General features: G+C 51.1%; 1 protein-coding gene across 1 annotated transcript; it reads left to right on the forward strand.

Annotated features, from left to right (window-relative positions):
• Positions 1–226: 226 nt before the first annotated feature.
• LOC116825932 (zinc finger protein RFP-like) lies at positions 227–10,813 on the forward strand. Its single transcript, XM_032782352.2, has 7 exons — positions 227–673; positions 4,080–4,175; positions 5,534–5,764; positions 6,070–6,092; positions 6,791–6,906; positions 8,916–8,975; positions 9,779–10,813. The coding sequence occupies exons 1-7, from the start codon at positions 257–259 to the stop codon at positions 10,291–10,293; spliced, it is 1,458 nt and encodes a 485-aa protein (XP_032638243.1). The 5' UTR covers positions 227–256; the 3' UTR covers positions 10,294–10,813.
• The last annotated feature ends 7,519 nt before the right edge of the window (positions 10,814–18,332 follow it).

Genomic DNA, 18,332 nt, shown 5'->3' on the forward strand with positions numbered 1-18,332 from the left:
CCCAGTCGCTCATTACCCCCTTTGAGCCAAGAGACTAGTTCAAAGTTTGGGGTCTGGCACATGTTTTGGAGGAGCTGGTGACAATTTAGACTCATCACACTTCATTCAAGGGCTGTTTACAGTCCACAGAGAAGAAATCACAGGAGACCACACCCAGAAAGGAAACATCTAATGGTACAAAGTTCAATCAGTCCATTTCTGAGCAGACGGAAGTGAACCTAAACTCCTCTCTTGTCTCTTTCCTGCACTGGAGGTCATGGCTGCTGGGAATCCAGCAAAAAGTATCCAGGATGAACTGACCTGTTCCATCTGTTTGGACTATTTTAAAGATCCAGTGTCTTTAGACTGTGATCACAATTTCTGCCGAGCCTGCATCACCCAGTGCTGGGAGGGATTCACTACTGAGATCTCCTGCCCTCAGTGCAGAGAGATCTTTCCCCAGAGGAACCTCCGGCTGAACAGGCAGCTCCGGAATATTGTGGAAGCAGCCAGAGAACTCAGGTTGTCCTCAGGGAGGGAACCAGAACCAGAGAGACTGTGTGAGAAACACAAGGAGTCTCTAAAACTGTTCTGCAAAGAGGACGAAATCCCCATCTGCCTGGTGTGTGACAGATCCAAGCAGCACAGAGATCACACCGTGATTCCTGCAGAGGAAGCTGCCGAAGAATTCAAGGTAGGAAAATAACCTATTGTTATTTTTATAATCAGAGCCTTGGGGAACTCACCTTCCCCCAGTATTAGAAGAAGTGAGGTTTTTACCCACAAAAGCTTATAAGCCCAAATAAATCTGTTAGTCTTTAAGGTGCCACCAGACTCCTTGTTGTTTTTGTAGATACAGACTAACGCGGCTACCCGCTGATACCCAGTATTAGAGTTTGCTTTAGCCCCAGACAGCCACTCAGTCAGCTCCATTGGAGAGGAACAAGGGGTTTCAGGCCTAGAGAGGTTTCCCAGCAACTGGGAATCCTCCCAAGGCTCATGCAGGTGGAGAAGTGAGGCTCTCCATAAACGCCCTAAGGCTGACATGTTGGAGTGAGGGGGAGTGATGAACCCGTACCCCACCCCTCCTGCTCCCCATACACAGAGTCCTGGGCACTGAATAACCCCCTTTCTCTGCCCTTCCCTACTTCCACCCCTTCCCAAAGCTATAAACACCGTATCTGTGCTCCCCCTCTCCTTGGGGCTGAGGGAGCAGTAGGATGTAGCTAGGGCTGTGCTGTTGGCCCTCATCTTCTTCAACTTTTTCCTGCAGAGCTCTTCACACAGGCAGGAAGGGAGCCCTACCCTCATGAGACTCTGGTGGGGGGGCACAGGAGTGGAGCTCCCATCCTGCAACCATAGGCACCAACTCCATGGGTGCCCTGGGGCTGGAGCACCCATGGGGAAAAATTGGTGAATGCTCTGCACCCACCAGCAGCTTCCTGCCCCACCCCGCCCACCTCACCTCCACTGCGCCTCTGCCTCCTCCCCTCAGTGTGTCACAGCTCTGCTTCTCCCCCGTCCCTCCCAGCGTTCCCCGCTGTGAAATAGCTGATTTGTGGCGGCAAGCACTGGGAGGGGGAACACAATGCACTAGGGGAAGATAGGATCCACAGTGGCTTTTCTGTGGCCAGTAACATCCCTGCTCTCCCAGCAGTGACTCACAGATCTTCTAGTCTGGAGTTCGACCTTATCACCCTGAAGAAAATCCAAGGCCTTCTCTGCCTTCTCCACTGGTCTCCTCCCTCTGGTTCTCCATAGGCCTCTGTTTTACCTACCCCAGGCCTGGTTGGATTACATGACACCCTCCTCTTTCCTGATCCTTCATTCTCCCACCTGGGGAGGAGAACTGGATATGTCACACCCAGCCCTGATCACTGCTCCTTCATTTTCCCAACCTGGGGAGGAGAACTGGTTTATCACAGATGGGGCTGAGACCCCACTCTATCAGGCCAGACACCCTGTGACAGGCATCATTCCTCTTCCACATCTCCTGAGGCCACAGAGAGACAGTCCTAGGCCTGCAGATTTCAATTTGGAGATTTTGGCCATAGATTGCAGTGTGGAATCCATATGCCCATAAAGATTTCCATCCTGACATTAATAATGACAATAATAATTTGTAATCAATAGACTGTACTGATTTCTATTGCAGTGGCATCTCTGGGCCCCAGTGAGAGATTAGGGCCCTGTCTTGTGCCAGGCACTGTACAGAGATAGAATCATAGAATGTCAAGGTTGGAAGGGGCCTCAGGGGGTCATCTAGTCCAACCCCCTGCTCAAAGCAGGACCTAATCCACTAGCCGTCCTGCTGTCCGCTCCGCTCTCCCGCACCTCTCCACTAGCTGTCCTGCTAGCCACTCACCAACATGTCTTCAGCCCTCGCAGCTTAACACAGCTCTCAGTGATCTCAGCTCTTAGTAACTTCAGCGCTCAGTGAGTTTAGCTGGTAGCAGGGGAGATTCAGTGCTGGTGCTCCACTAGCCCAAAGTAGATCTAATGCTTAGACCCAGGTATCAGTGATTTCAGCTCTGCAGCATGTAACAAGACTCAAAATGGAGTCAAAATTAGCTCTGTTGTTACACAATGGAGAGAGGAGGGGTCAAAGTAGTGTTTAGTGTCCTCAGAAGGGGCCCCAGTGCACACATATCCCCAGTCCCAAGTCAGGCAAAGAGCTCACAGTCACAGTCTAATGAAGACGATATGCAGCAGGTGGATAAAGAAAGAACCAGGGCTGGGAGCAGGGGACAGTTAAAGAGGGTTGTGTTTGCATACACTGGCAATCGCGCCGATGAGTCCATGGCACAGTCTCCCCTCCCTCCTGTGGACTTGACAGGAATTTCAGAATCAGGGTTAGGGAGTTGAGATCCCCTTGGGTGCGATTTCCCAAATGGTGGCTTATGACCCACCAGTGAGTCATGGGAAGTTGTTGATGGGTTGCGGGCTTGCTGTGGAGGGGAAACTCTGTGGGGACAGGAGTGGTAGCCCATAGGATTGAGTCCAGCTCTCCACAGAGGAAGCCTATGGAAAAATTCCAGCATGAACCCACTTGTCCCATCTGTCTGGAGTATTTCAGAGAACCTGTCACTCTGGAGAGTGGGAACATTTTCTGCCAAACCTGCATCACCCAGAACTGGGAGTAATCAGATATAGCCATCTCCTGACTGAGCAATAATTAAGAAAGGCCATTAGGAGGGAAAGACGCCTTTATAAAGGTGGCAGGTCCTGCAGGGAGATGATGTTTCCCACCGGGATTCTGAACTCCTGTGCTGCTCCATGAGGGGTTAAATGCAGATGTCAGCCTGCACTAGAGGAGATCACGGGGTGAAACACCGTGTGGACTCCAAGCACCTTGAGTCCTCACACAAAAGGGCTCCAGACAGCGCAGGTACATGCCAAATACCATGAGGATTATACTGGATTGCAGCAAAACTAACCCCTGGGCAGTGGTGACCAGGGTCAGGCTGAAGAACCAGCCAAACTGGTTCCATTAATCCTCACACTGCTCTCCCACAGTGTGGCATTCTGAAATCTCTGGAACTCGCTGCTTCTGGGTGCTGAGCTGGGGAACAGGCACCCAGGCAGCCCTGCCTCTGTAAGGACCCAGGACAGAACTAGGGCAAACCTCAACTGTTCTTGACAACAATGAAAACATCGAATGTGTTTTGCCCTAGTACCCAAGCCAATTCTATCCACCCAGTCCAGTCCCCAGGGGTCCAGGGCTGAAATTCAGTGGAAATTGGGCTCTTTTGAGAAGCCCAGTCCCTGGAAGTTTCTGGGATTTCTATCACTTTCTTTGTTTAGCCTCCTCAAAAACAGAATATTTCACACAGTGAAAGAAAAATCCAAGGATGTGACGCCAGTGTCATGTTGGTATAAATCAATGGGGGGGAAAGATCAAACAATTTCAAGGAGTCTGAAAACGAAACACTCCCAGTGTCCATTAATATGACTTTACTTCCTTGGCATTGCTGATATCATAAAGCTACTGTGTTCTCCACTCATCAGTGGAGTGTTTGTTTGTGTTGGAAAAGCTCCCACCCTCACTTCACTCCTAACAATAACAATAACACCGCTCAACTCAGTTTCTGTTTCTTCAGGAAAAGATTCAGGCCCATATGAAGACGCTGAGGGAAGAGAGAGAAAAGCTCCTGGGATTTCAAGTGAGAGAAGAGAAGAGAAGCCAGGAATATCTGGTAGGTGCCTGTCATTATTAAACTGCATTTGTAACGAGCCAGATGGAGGGGTGTTCTGAATCAGAGCAATAACGAGAGGCAGGGGCAATTTAGAGGCCAATTACGTTTTATCTCAATCAGGGCTGGTCTACACTACGGGGGAAAATCACCGATTACGGTGAGTAATTTGATCTTAGATACTTTGACTTCAGCTACGTGAATAATGTAGCTGAAGTCAAAGTATCTAAGATCAAATTACTCACCGTCCTCACGGCGTGGGATCGATGTCCGCGGCTCCCCATGTCAACTCCGCAACTCTGTTCGGGTTGGTTGAGTTCCAGAATCGATATAAGCACATTCGGGGATCGATATATCGCGTCTAGATGAGATGCGATATATCGATCCCCAAGCAATCGATTGCTACCCGCTGATACGGCGGGTAGTGAAGACGTAGCCTCTGTTGGGGCAGGTAAAGCAGAAATCGGTTAAGTGGGGAATGATCATAAGTAAATCAAAATTAGTTGTTTCAGCAGGAATTATTGCTTAGGCCTACACCATAAACCGGTGGGTTTCAACTTTTTTACATTTGATAATTTTGAATTGGGGGTGCAGAGACCCCTTTAGAAATCTATTGCCTGTACCAACCACAGGTTGAAACCCACTGCCATAAACTACTGTAACTATTATTATCTACAGTATATTAACTAGTGTTAGCTTAATTATACTCTCTTCATAGGAAACAATTTACATTAATGAAATAACAGAATTTTGAATTAGAAAATCCAGTGCACTGAAATAAACCTCCACTGTTACACATTCACGCCTCAGTTTCACAGTTTTCATTGTCTATTAGCTCAGAGTTTGGGGGATGTTCAGTTTTAGCTTGAGGAATCTCTTTGTTTACTATTTTGAGTTCCAGCTTAAATAGAGACATGTGTCCCTGGCTTTGAAGTCTTGGTTTCTTGACTGAACAATTATCCCTCTACTCATTTCTGGCTTGCAGTCCCGTTGTGCTCTGACAGAGTCTCCATTCCTGTCATTCACCTTTTATGCCTGAGGGTGTTGTCTGGATGTGTTGTTTTACAGTCCTTAGTATTTTCTTATTTTCACCTCCCGCTGCTTTGGATCTCCATCTCCAAGGCCATTGATAACGCCTTATCCAGACCATGTCAGACATGGGAACATCTCGTTACGAGATTCTGGGGCCAAATGGAAAGGTGTGAGATAATTCTCTCTCTAGTAACCACAGGATACTGTTCAGAGTCAGACAAATTAGAATTTGGAAAAAAATTCTCCCTCCTACACACTCAGCACTCTGTGAAAGGACCCCAGGCTTCATCCATGTCCCTGACTAGCCCTTTCCCTATTTTCCTTCACAGAGAAATATACAAACCGAGAGGCAGAAGATTGTGTCTGAATTTCAGCAACTGTGGCAGTTCCTGGAGGAACAAGAGCGACTCCTGCTGGCCCAGTTGGAGAAGCTGGACAAGGAGATAGTGAAGATACAGAATGAAAATGTCAGGAAAAGATCTGAGGAAATTTCCCGTCTCAATAACGTGATCAGTGAGATGGAGGGGAAGTGTGAGAAGCCAGTGACAGAACTGTTGCAGGTGAGACTGAGTTAGAAATACTCCAGACCCCAACACAGGGACAAGACTGCTCCTAAAATATGGGCACAGGAATCCAGCAGTCAGAGATCACCGTGTAACTCAATGTGTATTGCAGAGATGTGAATGACTATTGTTTTTGAAAAGTTACAGAGACTGTGATGTAAAAAGTGGAAAAGCCTCATTAGCTCAGCAAATACATGGCCCTGTGGCCAGATTACAGCCTCTTTTCCCCATACTTGCTAAATCCCTTCTTCTGGAATTCTAAGTGTGTCAGGTGAGACTGAAATTCTCTTTCTTTCCTCTAGGATGTCAGAAGCACCTTCAGCAGGTATGTGGCTCTCTCATTCCCCCTCGCACGTCACAATGCTGGTGGTGATGTTACCACCGCTTCTCCCCAGGGTTCTACAGCCAAATGTGTGGGGAAGGTCATATTTTGGATCCAAATCTCTCTGATCAACTTCATCTTGAGGTTCTCACCCTTTTATGGAAGACTCTGGAATTCTCCATTCAGTGGGAAGGACTGACCTCAAGTATTTCTTAGAGATGTCACCTCCCTGAGGGACTGGCTGCCTCAGGATTGTAGGGATGGAATATGGGCCTGTCAGTGCTGAGGCCCTGGTTACCATTCAGCCCAGGGCAGCAGTGGTCAAGAGTCTTTCCCACCTAAAGGCTGTTTGGAGACCTGTGTGGAATGAGCTGGGAAGCAGGGAGTTGGTGCCTCAGTCTAGTACTTAGAGGACAGATTTCTACACTTCATCTGGAAACTTCCTGTCCCTCAGAGCATGGAGGCCAAGGAGTGAACTGGCCGTAGAGACACAATTCTCCTTTAGTCTCCAGAGCTAGACTCTCTAGGCCAGTGCTGAAGAATAATAATGAGACCTTTTGGGGGGAAGGTTTCACTGCCACGGCCTTGCTCTGAGGCTGTGAGAAGTAGAGGAATTCCAGACCCATTAGAACAGTGATTCACTAGCCAGAATTTATGAGTCAATAAATGAAATATAACCATGTGGAATTGTTTCTCTCTAGGTCTGGGAAGGGGAAGTTCCAGCAGCCAGAGGAGATTTCTCCTAAGTTAGAATTAAGGCTCAGTGATTTCTCCCAGAAAACTGTTGCTCTAATGGAGACTCTCAGGAAGTTCAAAGGTACTGAGAAGGGACCTAGGAGGGGAAATTGGGATGAACCGTGGGAATAGAATGGTTCTGGCCAATTGGTTGATAATTAGATGATGGATCTATTCAATAGTTGGTGAGAATGCCACATGCTTGGGGTCCAAGACACTCCAGTTGATTAATCCAAACCTGTAAACATTGCAATTAGTATTAAAGTAAGAAATTAGAGACATACTGAAAGAAGTATTGGCCAGTCACCTTCTACTGGGCCATAGGTGCATCACAGGAAATTTCCTGTGAATTTCAGATTCCTCTTTACAGATCCAAATTATATATTTTAGTTATTTCAATCATCTTTGACTGTTACAAATATTAAGCATCTTATTTAACTCATACAATAAACATGCACAAACCTTTTAATTGGCAGGGCTTTTCCTATACAAGCTATTTTCATGTTTTTGGTCTCTTTTCTGATTGGTTTATTTCCACAGATTATGTATAGGTCACTTTGATCCTATTCTCTGCATAGGGGTTTTGGACTTTGCTAACTGCTCCTGGGCAGCACATTGTGGGTGTCTGGTGTCTTTAAGCACATTGTGTGGTCAAAACATCTTTGTCCCCCAGAGCAACTTATGAACACATCGCTTAATAACAAGGTCCTTAAGGCAACATTTCCCTTATGTCCAGCAAACTGCTCACCAGGCCAAAGCCAAGTCAGTCAGTGCAAACGCACAATCTCCATCTGTCCAAATTGCTTCATATGAAATGACCCTTGTATCAATTCTCAATACTTAACTTAATAACTAGTGGAAAACAAATAAATGGAGCAGATGTAGCTGGGGCCCCAGCATCAGGACGTCTCACATGAATTCATGATTTACCAAAGGTCACAATATTCCGTCCCAAATTCCCCAAAATGGCCTTATTTGGGGCATCTGGGTTTCTTTCTCCCAGCTAGAGAACTGCAGGGCAGGTGCTCCAGAGCTGGACAGCCTCCACAGGTGGAATAAGTGGGAGCTGCAGGTGCCCAAGTCATCTGAGAGGCCCCAGGTGCCAAAATCTAGACCCTAAATTAAAGGCCATTTGTTAGAGATGGACTCAGCCCATTACTGTGGTCTGGTCCTGTGTGGCAGCTAGTCTGGGACAAATGGGCTGTAGGAAAGGAGAATGCCCCTCCTCCATGGTGAGGGATCCCTCCAGCACAGGGGCCTCTTGCTCTCGTGCCTCCTCCCCAGCAACTGCAGGCACAAGGCGTGTTCCTGAGAGGGCTGGGAATGGGGTAGGCCTGATGAGGGCGGGTGGAAGAGGGAGAGGGATGGATAAAGGATAGAAGAACATGGGCAGAGTAAAGCTGGACCTCTGATACTCTGCACTCCAGGCAAGACACACAGGGGCCATTGTCATAAAGAGGTAACTCTGGTTGGCTTCAGAACTTCCTCAGCCTATGCCAAGGTCTGCACCGGCCCCACCAGCCACTGAATAGCAGAGTCACCCCTCAATTTCCACTTTTATAAAATGATTTTACTATTATTTCTATTTCTGCCTATGGAGGACGAGGCCCCGTTGTGCTGCTCTCTGTGGAGACGCTGAGTAAACTGCCCCAACAGCTCACAATTAGAGCCAGGATTTTGCAAACTCTCAATATCCCGTTAGTGTCAAAGGGACCAAAGTGGGCAAAGTTACTTTCATTCCAAGGTCTTTGCAGGCTCTGGGTCTAGGTTATGACAAAAGGTAGTAAGTGAATGAGACAAACCAACTGGAGTCTGAAGAGAGGGAGGGGATGAGGAGGGGAAAAGTAAATCTCACTTACAGATAATCTGTCCTAGGATGGTTGTGTGGCTTGCAGGATATTGGTCCCATTGCTGGGAGATGCCTGAATCTGAATGAGAGAGGAAAGAGACAGTTTCAGACCTTTTCATATTAAATTTCTTGGTGTGTTTCTCTGTCATAATTAAAAGACAGTTCTAGGTGTTGAGAGTGGGGACACTTGTATAAATATGAAAGCCTGAAATCTCATCTCCTTTCTCTTTCCCCCCCTCCAGACACTCTGCCGTCTGCACTAGAGACAAAAAGAGGAGGATCCCTAGAAACATTCAGACAGGGTGAGATTGCAGCTGGAGATTGTCTTTAAATGATCAGAAAATTCCTTTGAAAATGTCTTCATGAGATTGTAGCTAAAGTTACCAGCCAAACCAACACCGACCATGACACACAGCCCTAAAAACAACACATTGAACAGTGAGGAGCTCCCACGCTGAAGTCACACAAACACTTCTGACACTAACCTTAGTGCTGATTTCATGCCCAGGAACTGCACTGACATCTCTGCTCAGTCTCAGGTGCCCAAGGCAGAGGCAGCTCCCTGGGATCCAGGCCTGTTGCAGACAGAACAGGGTTGCTGGGGAGTGTGAGAAATGGTCTCAGCCTCCCCCAGGGCTGAGCTTCAGTAGCATAGCTGGGGGGGTGCAGGGGAAGCAGCCGCTTCCCCTCAGCACATTTCCAAAAGCAGCACCTTAGTTAAGGGTTACCATGGCACCAGCAGGCGGGGCCCACGCTCCACTCTGAACCTTGGCCTGCTGGGCAGGCGCTGGGTTCCTGCAGGCAAGGGTGGGCAGCACAGCCAGAGGAGCCATGGGGAGGGGGCAGCACAGCCAGAGGAGCCATGGGGAGGGGGCAGCACAGCCAGAGGAGTCATGGGGAGGAGGAGAGTGGGGGCGCCATAGCATGGCCGGAAGAGCCATGTGGGGGGGCACACGGCACGGCGCAGCCAGCCAGCCAAGGGGGCATGACCAGAGGAGGAGCCAAGACGGGGGCTCCTTTTCAACGTTTGCTCCCCCTGCTCTTAGAACGTGGCTACACCATTGCCGAGCTCTGCCCCTGACCCTCTTTTTCTCTCTCTCCCCAGCAAATGTGACTCTGGATCCAGACACGGCTCATCCCCAACTCATCCTGTCTGAGAATCAGAAAAGTGTGAGATACGGAGACACACGGCAGCGACTGCCCAACAACCCTGAGAGATTTGACACTGCATGCTGTGTGCTGGGCTGTGCGGGATTCACCTCAGGGAGACATTGCTGGGAGGTGGAGGTGGGGGCTGGGCTATTCTGGGCTGTGGGGGTGGCCAGAGAGTCTGTGAGGAGAAAGGGACGGATCAGCCTTAGCACTGAGTGGGGGATCTGGGCTGTGGAGCGGTTGAGGGGTCAGGTCCAGGCTCTCACCTCCCCTGTAACCCCCCTGTCCCTGAGCCGGGTCCCCAGCAGGATCCGGGTTTGTCTGGACTGTGACCAGGGGCAGGTGACATTTATCAATGCTGGTGACGAGGCCCCGATCTTCACATTCCTGCCAGGCTCCGTCTCTGGGGGGAGAATCCGCCCCTGGCTCTGCATGGGGCGTGGAGCCTGGCTCAGACTGTGTCCCTGAGACACAGCAGAGCGGGGCACCGGAAATCAGCCTCTCTAACCTCATGGACCCAAGTCTCTATGATCTTGGAGAACTTACATTGACCCAGCCCCTGGGACCTCATCTCTATGGCTGCTGGAACTCCTCCCCCTCCCTCTCTGCAGCCCCAGGGATGGGAGAGGGAAGAACCCCTGGGGCTGCAGAGGGGCCATGAGGGGCTGATGTGGGGGCTGGGCAGGGGGCAGAACTAAGAGCCGGGCTGGGCACAGGCAGGGATGGGGGTGGCAGGGACACAGAATAAATCAATGAGGGTTTGGGGGGTTGGGGAGAAGCAGCAGCAGGGAGCGGTTTGTACAGATCGGTTTCATTAGATCTCACTGGGATCTCCCAGCCAGAGCACCTGCTGCAGGGTCCCAAGTCACCTTCCCCTGGAGATGTAGGGTTGGCACCACTGTATTTGTCACACCCATGGGGCATGGACAGGGAGAGTTAAAAAATCACAAGATAAACCAGGCTACATTATATAATGTTTTTCTGAAAACCTCATGTTTTGGGGAGTCAATTTCAGTTCTGCGTCGTGATTTTTAGCTTCTGGGGTTAGCAGCACTGTGAGAGTCAGGGGGGCTGGCTGGGCTGAGCCAGAAGGAACAGAGAAAACACAAGGAAAAGATAAAGTAAAACATAAGAAACTGAGAGTCCTAGAGAAAGGGTGAAAATTAAATATAAAACCAATGAAAGGAAAACACTTTGGAGAGGAGAAAGGACCAGAGGCAGTCAGAGGGGAAGCTATAAACTCAAGGGGAAGAATGGAGAACATGAGGGGGCTGGTCTGTGACAGGGATCAGAGAAGAATGGAAGAGACACAGAGAAATAAACAGGGATGGGAAATGAGGGCTAGGAAAATGGTTAGTGATAATGAACAGTATGAACGAGAAGGGAGAAGAAAAGGGAACACAAGAGGGACAGAGATTTATACAATGTCACTGAAGATGAGACCGTAACTCAGGGGTGGCCGACCTGAGCCTGAGAAGGATCCAGAATTTACCAATGTACATTGCCAAAGAGCCACAGTAATAAGTCAGCAGCCCCCCCTCAGCTCCCCCCCCTCCCCTCCGGCGCTTCCCACCCATTGGTGGACCTGCCAATCGGCGCCTTCCTCTCCCTTCCCATGCCTCCTGCCCACTGCGATCAGCTGTTTTGCGGTGGGCAGGAGGCTCTGGGGGGAAGGAGGGAGGAGTGAGGGCATGGGAAGGGGTGGGGGCCTTAAGAGAAGGGGTGGAGTGGAGTGGGATAGGGTCAGAGCCTGGGGCACAGTCGTGGTTTAAGCAGTGAGCACCCACCCGCACATTGGAAAGTTGGCATCTGTAGTTCCAGCCCCGGAGTCAGTGCGTATGCAAAGAGCCGAATATTAACTTCTGAAGAGCTGCATTCGCTCCGGAGCCACAGATTGGCCACTGCTGTACCTAGTTAATTTCAGAATACTCAAGAAGTGAGTATTCACCCATGAAAGCTTGAGAAGTTTGGACTGCGCTTTGTCTGAACAGCCCCTTAGAACTGTCCGCTGAGGGTGGCCCTCCTAGGAGAACAAGACACTGGACACCGTGACTTGGAGGGTTAGTTAGTTTGGCCACCCCTGAGACAGAAAGTGGACATTTGAGAGTTGGGGCTTGTGGCTTCAGCCCCATGGGAGGGACCTGCCTGGGCTCTGGGCTTCCTCCCCACGAAAGGCACCTGTTGCGGCTGAGGGCTTCAGCCCTGTGGGGAAGGGGTCTTGGCGCTTCAGCCCTGTGGCTTGGGAGGTCTTCAACCTCATGGGAGTCCAAACTTCTGAAGACCCCAACAGCAGAACAGGTGTATTTGAGAATGTGCCAATTCTCTGTGACTGTAAAGGCAGATGAGGGCTGCAGCAGGACAGAGACCCCTGGTTGTCTTGGACTTCTCTGCTACCGAATCCAGGGCTCCTTCCTCTCAAGTTTCATGAGGTTGCCACCTGCACACTGGCTCCCTCACATTGAAAGATTTCATATTGTTACCAAACTATCGGGTCCGCCTGGCTGAGAGCCAATGACAGCCAGACAGAGATAAGGAAAGGTTGCTTTATTCTGCAGAAGAAAGGAGAGCCTTGTACCTTGGTACAAAAAAACTCCATCTTATACAAACTTCACAAACCTTTTATACACATTCAGACAGAGACCCTTGCTGTGTTAACACTTGATTGGTGGTTGTCAGACCCCGTACTTCTGTTATCTGGTCAGTGAAAACCAGTTTGGAGCTAGATTCTCCTGCTTTAAGGCAGAAGAGAGAAGACAGTTCAAAAGTTCAGGTTACTGTGTAGGTGAGGCTTCTGCTTCCCCCAATGGCTGAACTGTTAGTTGTTACAGGGGGTTGCCAGTAACTTTCACAACATGTAGGCTTCTGCCAAGGGTGTTAACGTCTTTTCCCCCTGGCAGACATCATCCTTGTATCGAGAGAGAGCTGCCGCCGCCACCTTTAGATGAATAATGACAGAGTGATGGGAACACCACCTTCTCCACCTCCGGTGGACAGATGTTTGAATGGGACCCAATCTGGTTGGCAAGCTGGCAAGATCAGGCCCCACTCACAAGATTGGCAGCTGACTGATTTTTCTAGGTACCTGAGCTCCTTTGTGAATCCTTAACAAGTGTGTTTGGGCCTGCACAGCTACATGTGGCTGCCCCAGGGCTATTCACCATAACCACTTCCTGGTCTTTCAAAGGCCCTGTCTACACGACGTGGTTTTGTCAACATAAGGCAGCTGACATCAACCTTACTATGCAGATGTACACGCTGTAATGCTTCTCCCGCTGCTTCGACTCACATGTTACGCCGGCATAATAAACCCCCCTCGAGGAGAGGCATGGAGCTTAGGATGACGTAGTTAGAGTGACACAATGTCAGTGTGAACATCGTGTTGTTTGCATTGCCCTAAGTTGCCTCCACGAGGTGTCAATCCCAGAATCCTGCCTTGGTCACCATTTTGAACCCTGCTGCCCGGCAGCCAGGTACCCAGGTGAACTCCGCTCCCCTGTTAAAGCCCCAGGAAGGTGTGAAGTTGCTCTTCCTGTTTGCTCAGTGTGGAGAGCTCACATAGTAACTGCCCAGCTGAGCAGGCCCGCTCCACGCAGCAAATGGCTCCTGCCTGGAGTCTGTGGGGGATGGTGGATCTCACGGGTCTGTAGGGAGAGGAGGCTGTGCAGGCCCAGCTCTGATCCAGCCACCGGAACTTGTGCAGGGATGGAGGGGAAGGGCAGTGATATGGACATGCGGCAGGGCCATGTAAAACCCAAAGAGCTGTGGCAGGCAGAGCAGGAGGCAAATAGTTGCCCCTGGTGCGGAACGACAGACCTGTCACTTCTACAAGGAGGAGGTTGTGGTCAGGGTGATGGTGATGGTGACGCCAAAGGAGGTGCTGCAAACTCTGGCCTTTAGGTGATGTTGCCCTGCTGCTTCATAAACTGTGCCCGATAGGCCACGCTGCCCTGACCCTAGGGGCATGGACCGTCACAGTATCTTTCATACAATCTAGTGTATTTACAAAGTATGTAGGAAGTTCTGTTTCCATTTTCTAAGGAGGCACCAAACCATCCCACCCATCCAAAAAAAAAATGCAGAAATCTTGCTTTGTTCAGTGCTCCAAACTCTATCAGTCAACTTGTGACTGGGCGCGCGCACACACACACACGCACACACAAAACACAAAAATTCCAGAGTGGCCTTGAGTCTTCTCTTTTTTAACCTGGACAAAGGGCAGCTGCTACATTCATCCATTTAAAGGGCTCTAAACCAACAATCGGTCAGTGCCTTTAGTGAACATGTGCAAAGTAAGTCAATAATGAACCAGGTAGCACAATGATACCTCTAACACCATCTACAACCAAAGTGACGATGAACTAAGAAAGAAGTAAAAAATGAATATGAAAGGAGTGAAACTGCATCTACCAGGGATTTACATTAAAACGGAGTGCAATACAGGCAATTATAAATACTCCTTGGGATTCTTGTGCCACTGCACAGACACAGATCATGTGCATCCAGACTTTTCTTTTTCTCTGCAGAAATACATTCTGCTTTCCACCCACCAGGGCCATATGAGGAGGGGAGACCAAAGGGGAGTAATTTCCTAGGGGCCCAGGAGATTTCAAAGGGCCTGAGAACCCTGGCTGCTACCACTGGCCATGGTAGCGGTGGCTGGGCCCCAGGCTGTTTTGAAATCACCCAGATGAGCTGCAGGGCCTCCTACATGCTATTTGGATGGGTGCAGTGGCAGATTAGGGGAAGAGAAGTTACAAGAGCTTAGGCAGGAGCTGCGTTGTGCAGGGTGGGAGTAAAACCAGAAGCCCCAGACCTAAGTTACATCTAAGCTACTCCCTTCCCTGTCCCACCAGCTAGTGCGGACCTGCCCTGGCGGGGGGATAGATTGCCCCAGTCAGGCCGCTGAGGAAGCTGTGACCGTGGGAGGGCATCTCAAATGGCCCTGAGCTCCTTCAGTGAGAGAGGGCTGGGGGTAGTCCCGGGGCAGCTTGTACCCTAAATCCTTCATACCAGCCTCACCCCTAATCCCACATGCCCAGCGGAGCCTTCACTCTGCCCCGCATGCAACCTTCCTGCTCAGCCCTGAGCCCCTCCTGCACCCTGAACCACTTGGCCCCACCCCTGCCAACACACATCCATATTGGTGCACATAATAAAAGTCATTCCTCACATGGACCACAAAAAATTGCAGGGACTCTGCCATGGACCCTGGCAGAGCCACGCAGAGTGGGTGGAAGAAGTCTCAGACTCTGGGAGAAGACATGGAGCTGAAGCCCCCAGGTCAGGACCCCCACATGCTCTAGCAGCTGAAGCCCTGCCCCCCCATGTAGAGCTGGTCTGAGCCCTCTCTCTCCCATGCCCCCTGGTGGATCTGGCTCTCACACTCAGGCTGTGGAGAAATTCAGCTCGAAATCTACTCACTTGTACTCCGTTTCCCCATCACCACCACAGCCTATGAGGGATTCAGCCTCTGAGGCAGGGTCAGCATTAGCCCATTTGGCAGTGGGATCTAGATTACACAGAGATGAATGATTTTCCCAGGCTAGCGGAGGTCAGTGGCAGAGCAGAGAGACCATGATCGGTCTTCGGTGGCACAGTGGCGGTGAGTCTTCAGTGCCGGAGTAAGTGAAGGACCTGCCGCCGAAGTGCTGCTGAAGACCAGTAGGGAACACCTGGTGAGTACAAGCCCCACCCTCCTCCCAAAAAGCCTATCCCCCACATCTGACCCCACCCATGTCCTGCCCAACTGCCCCCCTCAGCAACCCAGACCCATCAACCCTCCTGCTTTTGTCCCCTGATTGCTCCTTCCCAAGATCCCTCACCCTAACTGCCCGCCGGAACCCAGCCCTACCCAACTCGCCCTGCCTCCCCCAGACCTCCACCCCTACCCAATCACCCTGCTCCCTGTCCCTTGACTGCCCTGACCCATCCACCACCACCCTGACAGACCCCTGGAACTCCCGCCTACCCAACCCCCTTCGCCCCATCCCCTGACTGCCCCTGACCTCTGCTCCATCCAAACCCCTGTGCCCGGGACTCCCTGCCTTATCAACCCCACTGCCCTGGCCCTTACCACACCACTTACCCCTGCCTACCTCTCCTGGAGCCTCAGTGCCGTGCCCAGGAGCACACTCTGGACAGTGCTGCAGCACCTGGCTGGCTCCAGTGAGGCCTGAGCTCCCGCTTCTTGGCCCGGAGCTCACAGCCCTGCCCCGGCCTTACCACGCGGCTCTGAGCAGGTAAGCGGCATGGTAAGAGTCCTGGCTGGGGGTTTGGATAGGGGGCAGGGTCCCGGGTACAGGGAGTGGGGGAGGGGGGGTTGGATGGGGCGAGAGATTCTGGAGGGTGGTCAGGGGAGTGGGAACGGGGTGGGTTGGGTAGGGGGGAAGGCAGAGGTGGGGTTGGGGGGAGCCTCAGATTCTCATGAGGGCCCCTGTGGGGCCCGGGACAAATTACCCCACTTGCTCCCTCAGGTGGCCCTGGAGCTCGCAGCCCCCCCTTACCTTGCAAGCAGCTGCTTAAAGCAGCAGGTCTGGGGAGCTGAACTGCCGGCAGCTCAGCACGCTGCAGATCTGGTGGAGGAGGGGGGAAGCGGGGGATGGGCCAGGGAAGGTCCCAGCTCTGCTGGGAGCTCAGGTGGGGGACAGGATGGTCCCATGGGCTGGATGTGGCCCATGGACCAGAGTTGTTTGCCCAGCCACCCGGCCCTTTAACAGCCGGTTCTCCACTCACATCTAATTTTAGCAACCGGTTCTTGCGAACAGGCTCCAGCTCACCACTGGTTGTCACCCTCTCGCTCTGACCCAGGGACTGTTTAATTATTTAGCCAGAGTGGAGCAGTGTGATCAGAAGAGATTGCGGGATCCTCACATCAGACTATCCCAGACCCATGTGGTTAGGGCAGTCACCTGAGCAGTGGAGACAGCTCTTCAAACCCTTCCTCCCCGTCAGGCAGAGCAGGGAGCAGAACCTGAGTCTCCCATGTACCAGGCAAGTGCCCTAATTCCTGAGCTCAAAGTCATAAAGAAGCCTCTCCCAGCACCTGCCCTGGATATTGTCAGGGACCTCATCCAGAAGGGGTGCTCAGCGCACTTCTACAGGATAGGCTTTCCCCTTCCTGCTTTCTGGTTTGAGGCTCCTTCTGGGATTTACCCATGAGGTAGGTGTGTGGACTCTTAGGGTGAGGCAGCAGCGCTCAAACTCAGAACAGAAAAATTTAGGAACCCTGGGAAATTTTTATCATAGAAATGGTGGTGTTGAGTGAGTTCAGGTGTCTGCAGAGTTAGGGGCTGCCAGGCAGAGGTTTTTTGCAGTGGGGCAGGAAGAGGTGGGGAAGTGGTGGAGTGGGGGCAGAGCAGGGGTCAAGCACCTCCAGGGAAATTAGAAAGACATCGCCTCTGGGCATTGTTACTGGAGAGGAGTCTGGGGATTCTCATTGGCACAGTCAGCTGCAAGTGACATGGGCTGAGGGATCCATCTCTCCAGCCTTCCCATCACAGCTCCTGGAGATCACTTCTATTGGCCAAAAATAACTGCATGTCACGTGTGTCTGACTAATGCCTGCAATTCCCAGGCAATCCCTTCACCAGTACAAACCTCAGCATCAATGAGATCCTCTGCCTGAGCCCATCCACGAGAACTGACAGCATCTGGACGCCATGAAACTGCAAGGCTGGTTAGAAGCAAGTTTACAACCATGTAAGGAGTTTGCCTTACACAAGGGTAACAATGTATCTCATCACAATAGATCTCAGGATCTGTAACAATATTGTATCCAGTTGCTCATGAAGTAACTAGCGGCTTCCCCAGCAGCATCTCTGCCCTGCAGGCCTTTCCCATCGCAGCTGCAGCTCCTGTTCTGGTTCCAGAAGGCCACTCCCCAGATTCCCTATTGATTCTGATCTCGGATCCACTGTGCCACAATAGAGTCCTGGCTGCAGCGCCCAGCCACAGGAAACAGCAGCAGAATGAAGGTGTGTGACTGATGGCTACAGATCTCCAGCCATGCATTCTCCAGCAAAACAAGGAGCAGTGACAGCCTTGCCCTTAAGGAAAAGAATTTCATCTCACACCATCCAGCTGCAAGAATGTATGAATTGCCCAGTGCACTGCATTAACTAGCTGCAACATTGTATCCAGCTGTAGGGCAGCCCCTGTAAGCAGCGACATCCCTGGAAGCTCTCCCTTCTCACTAACACTGGATTTCCATTTCTGCTCCCAGGTGGCTGCCTCCCCAAGACTCTCTCAGGCCCTCTCTCTGACCCAGATCCCCTCCTGCAGCCAGGCTGGACAAGGGGCCTGAGAGCCTTGGAGACAGGAGATCTCTGGTTAGCCCATTCCCTGTACAGAGAGCCAGGAGTCCCCGAGAGCTGGGGAGACTGTGCAGGGAAACAGAAGCAGGAGCTGCCAGGCTAAGAACAGGGGTGACGGCTGCTCTCTTAGCTAGCACACCCAGCACTGAACCAGGGACCCCTAAAGCTAAAAGCACAGGCTGCCCCAGCTTATGC

This window comes from Chelonoidis abingdonii, chromosome 12 (assembly GCF_003597395.2).
Source record: "Chelonoidis abingdonii isolate Lonesome George chromosome 12, CheloAbing_2.0, whole genome shotgun sequence".
NCBI lineage: Eukaryota > Metazoa > Chordata > Testudines > Testudinidae > Chelonoidis > Chelonoidis abingdonii.

Excerpts from the sequence above, each read along its gene's own strand:
- LOC116825932 (XM_032782352.2), top strand. The coding sequence starts at position 257 with ATGGCTGCTGGGAATCCAGCAAAAAGTATCCAGGATGAACTGACCTGT. Across the intron at positions 4,176-5,533 it reads AGAGAAGCCAGGAATATCTG|AGAAATATACAAACCGAGAG; the intron begins GTAGGTGCCTGT and ends TTTCCTTCACAG. Across the intron at positions 8,976-9,778 it reads CCTAGAAACATTCAGACAGG|CAAATGTGACTCTGGATCCA; the intron begins GTGAGATTGCAG and ends CTCTCTCCCCAG.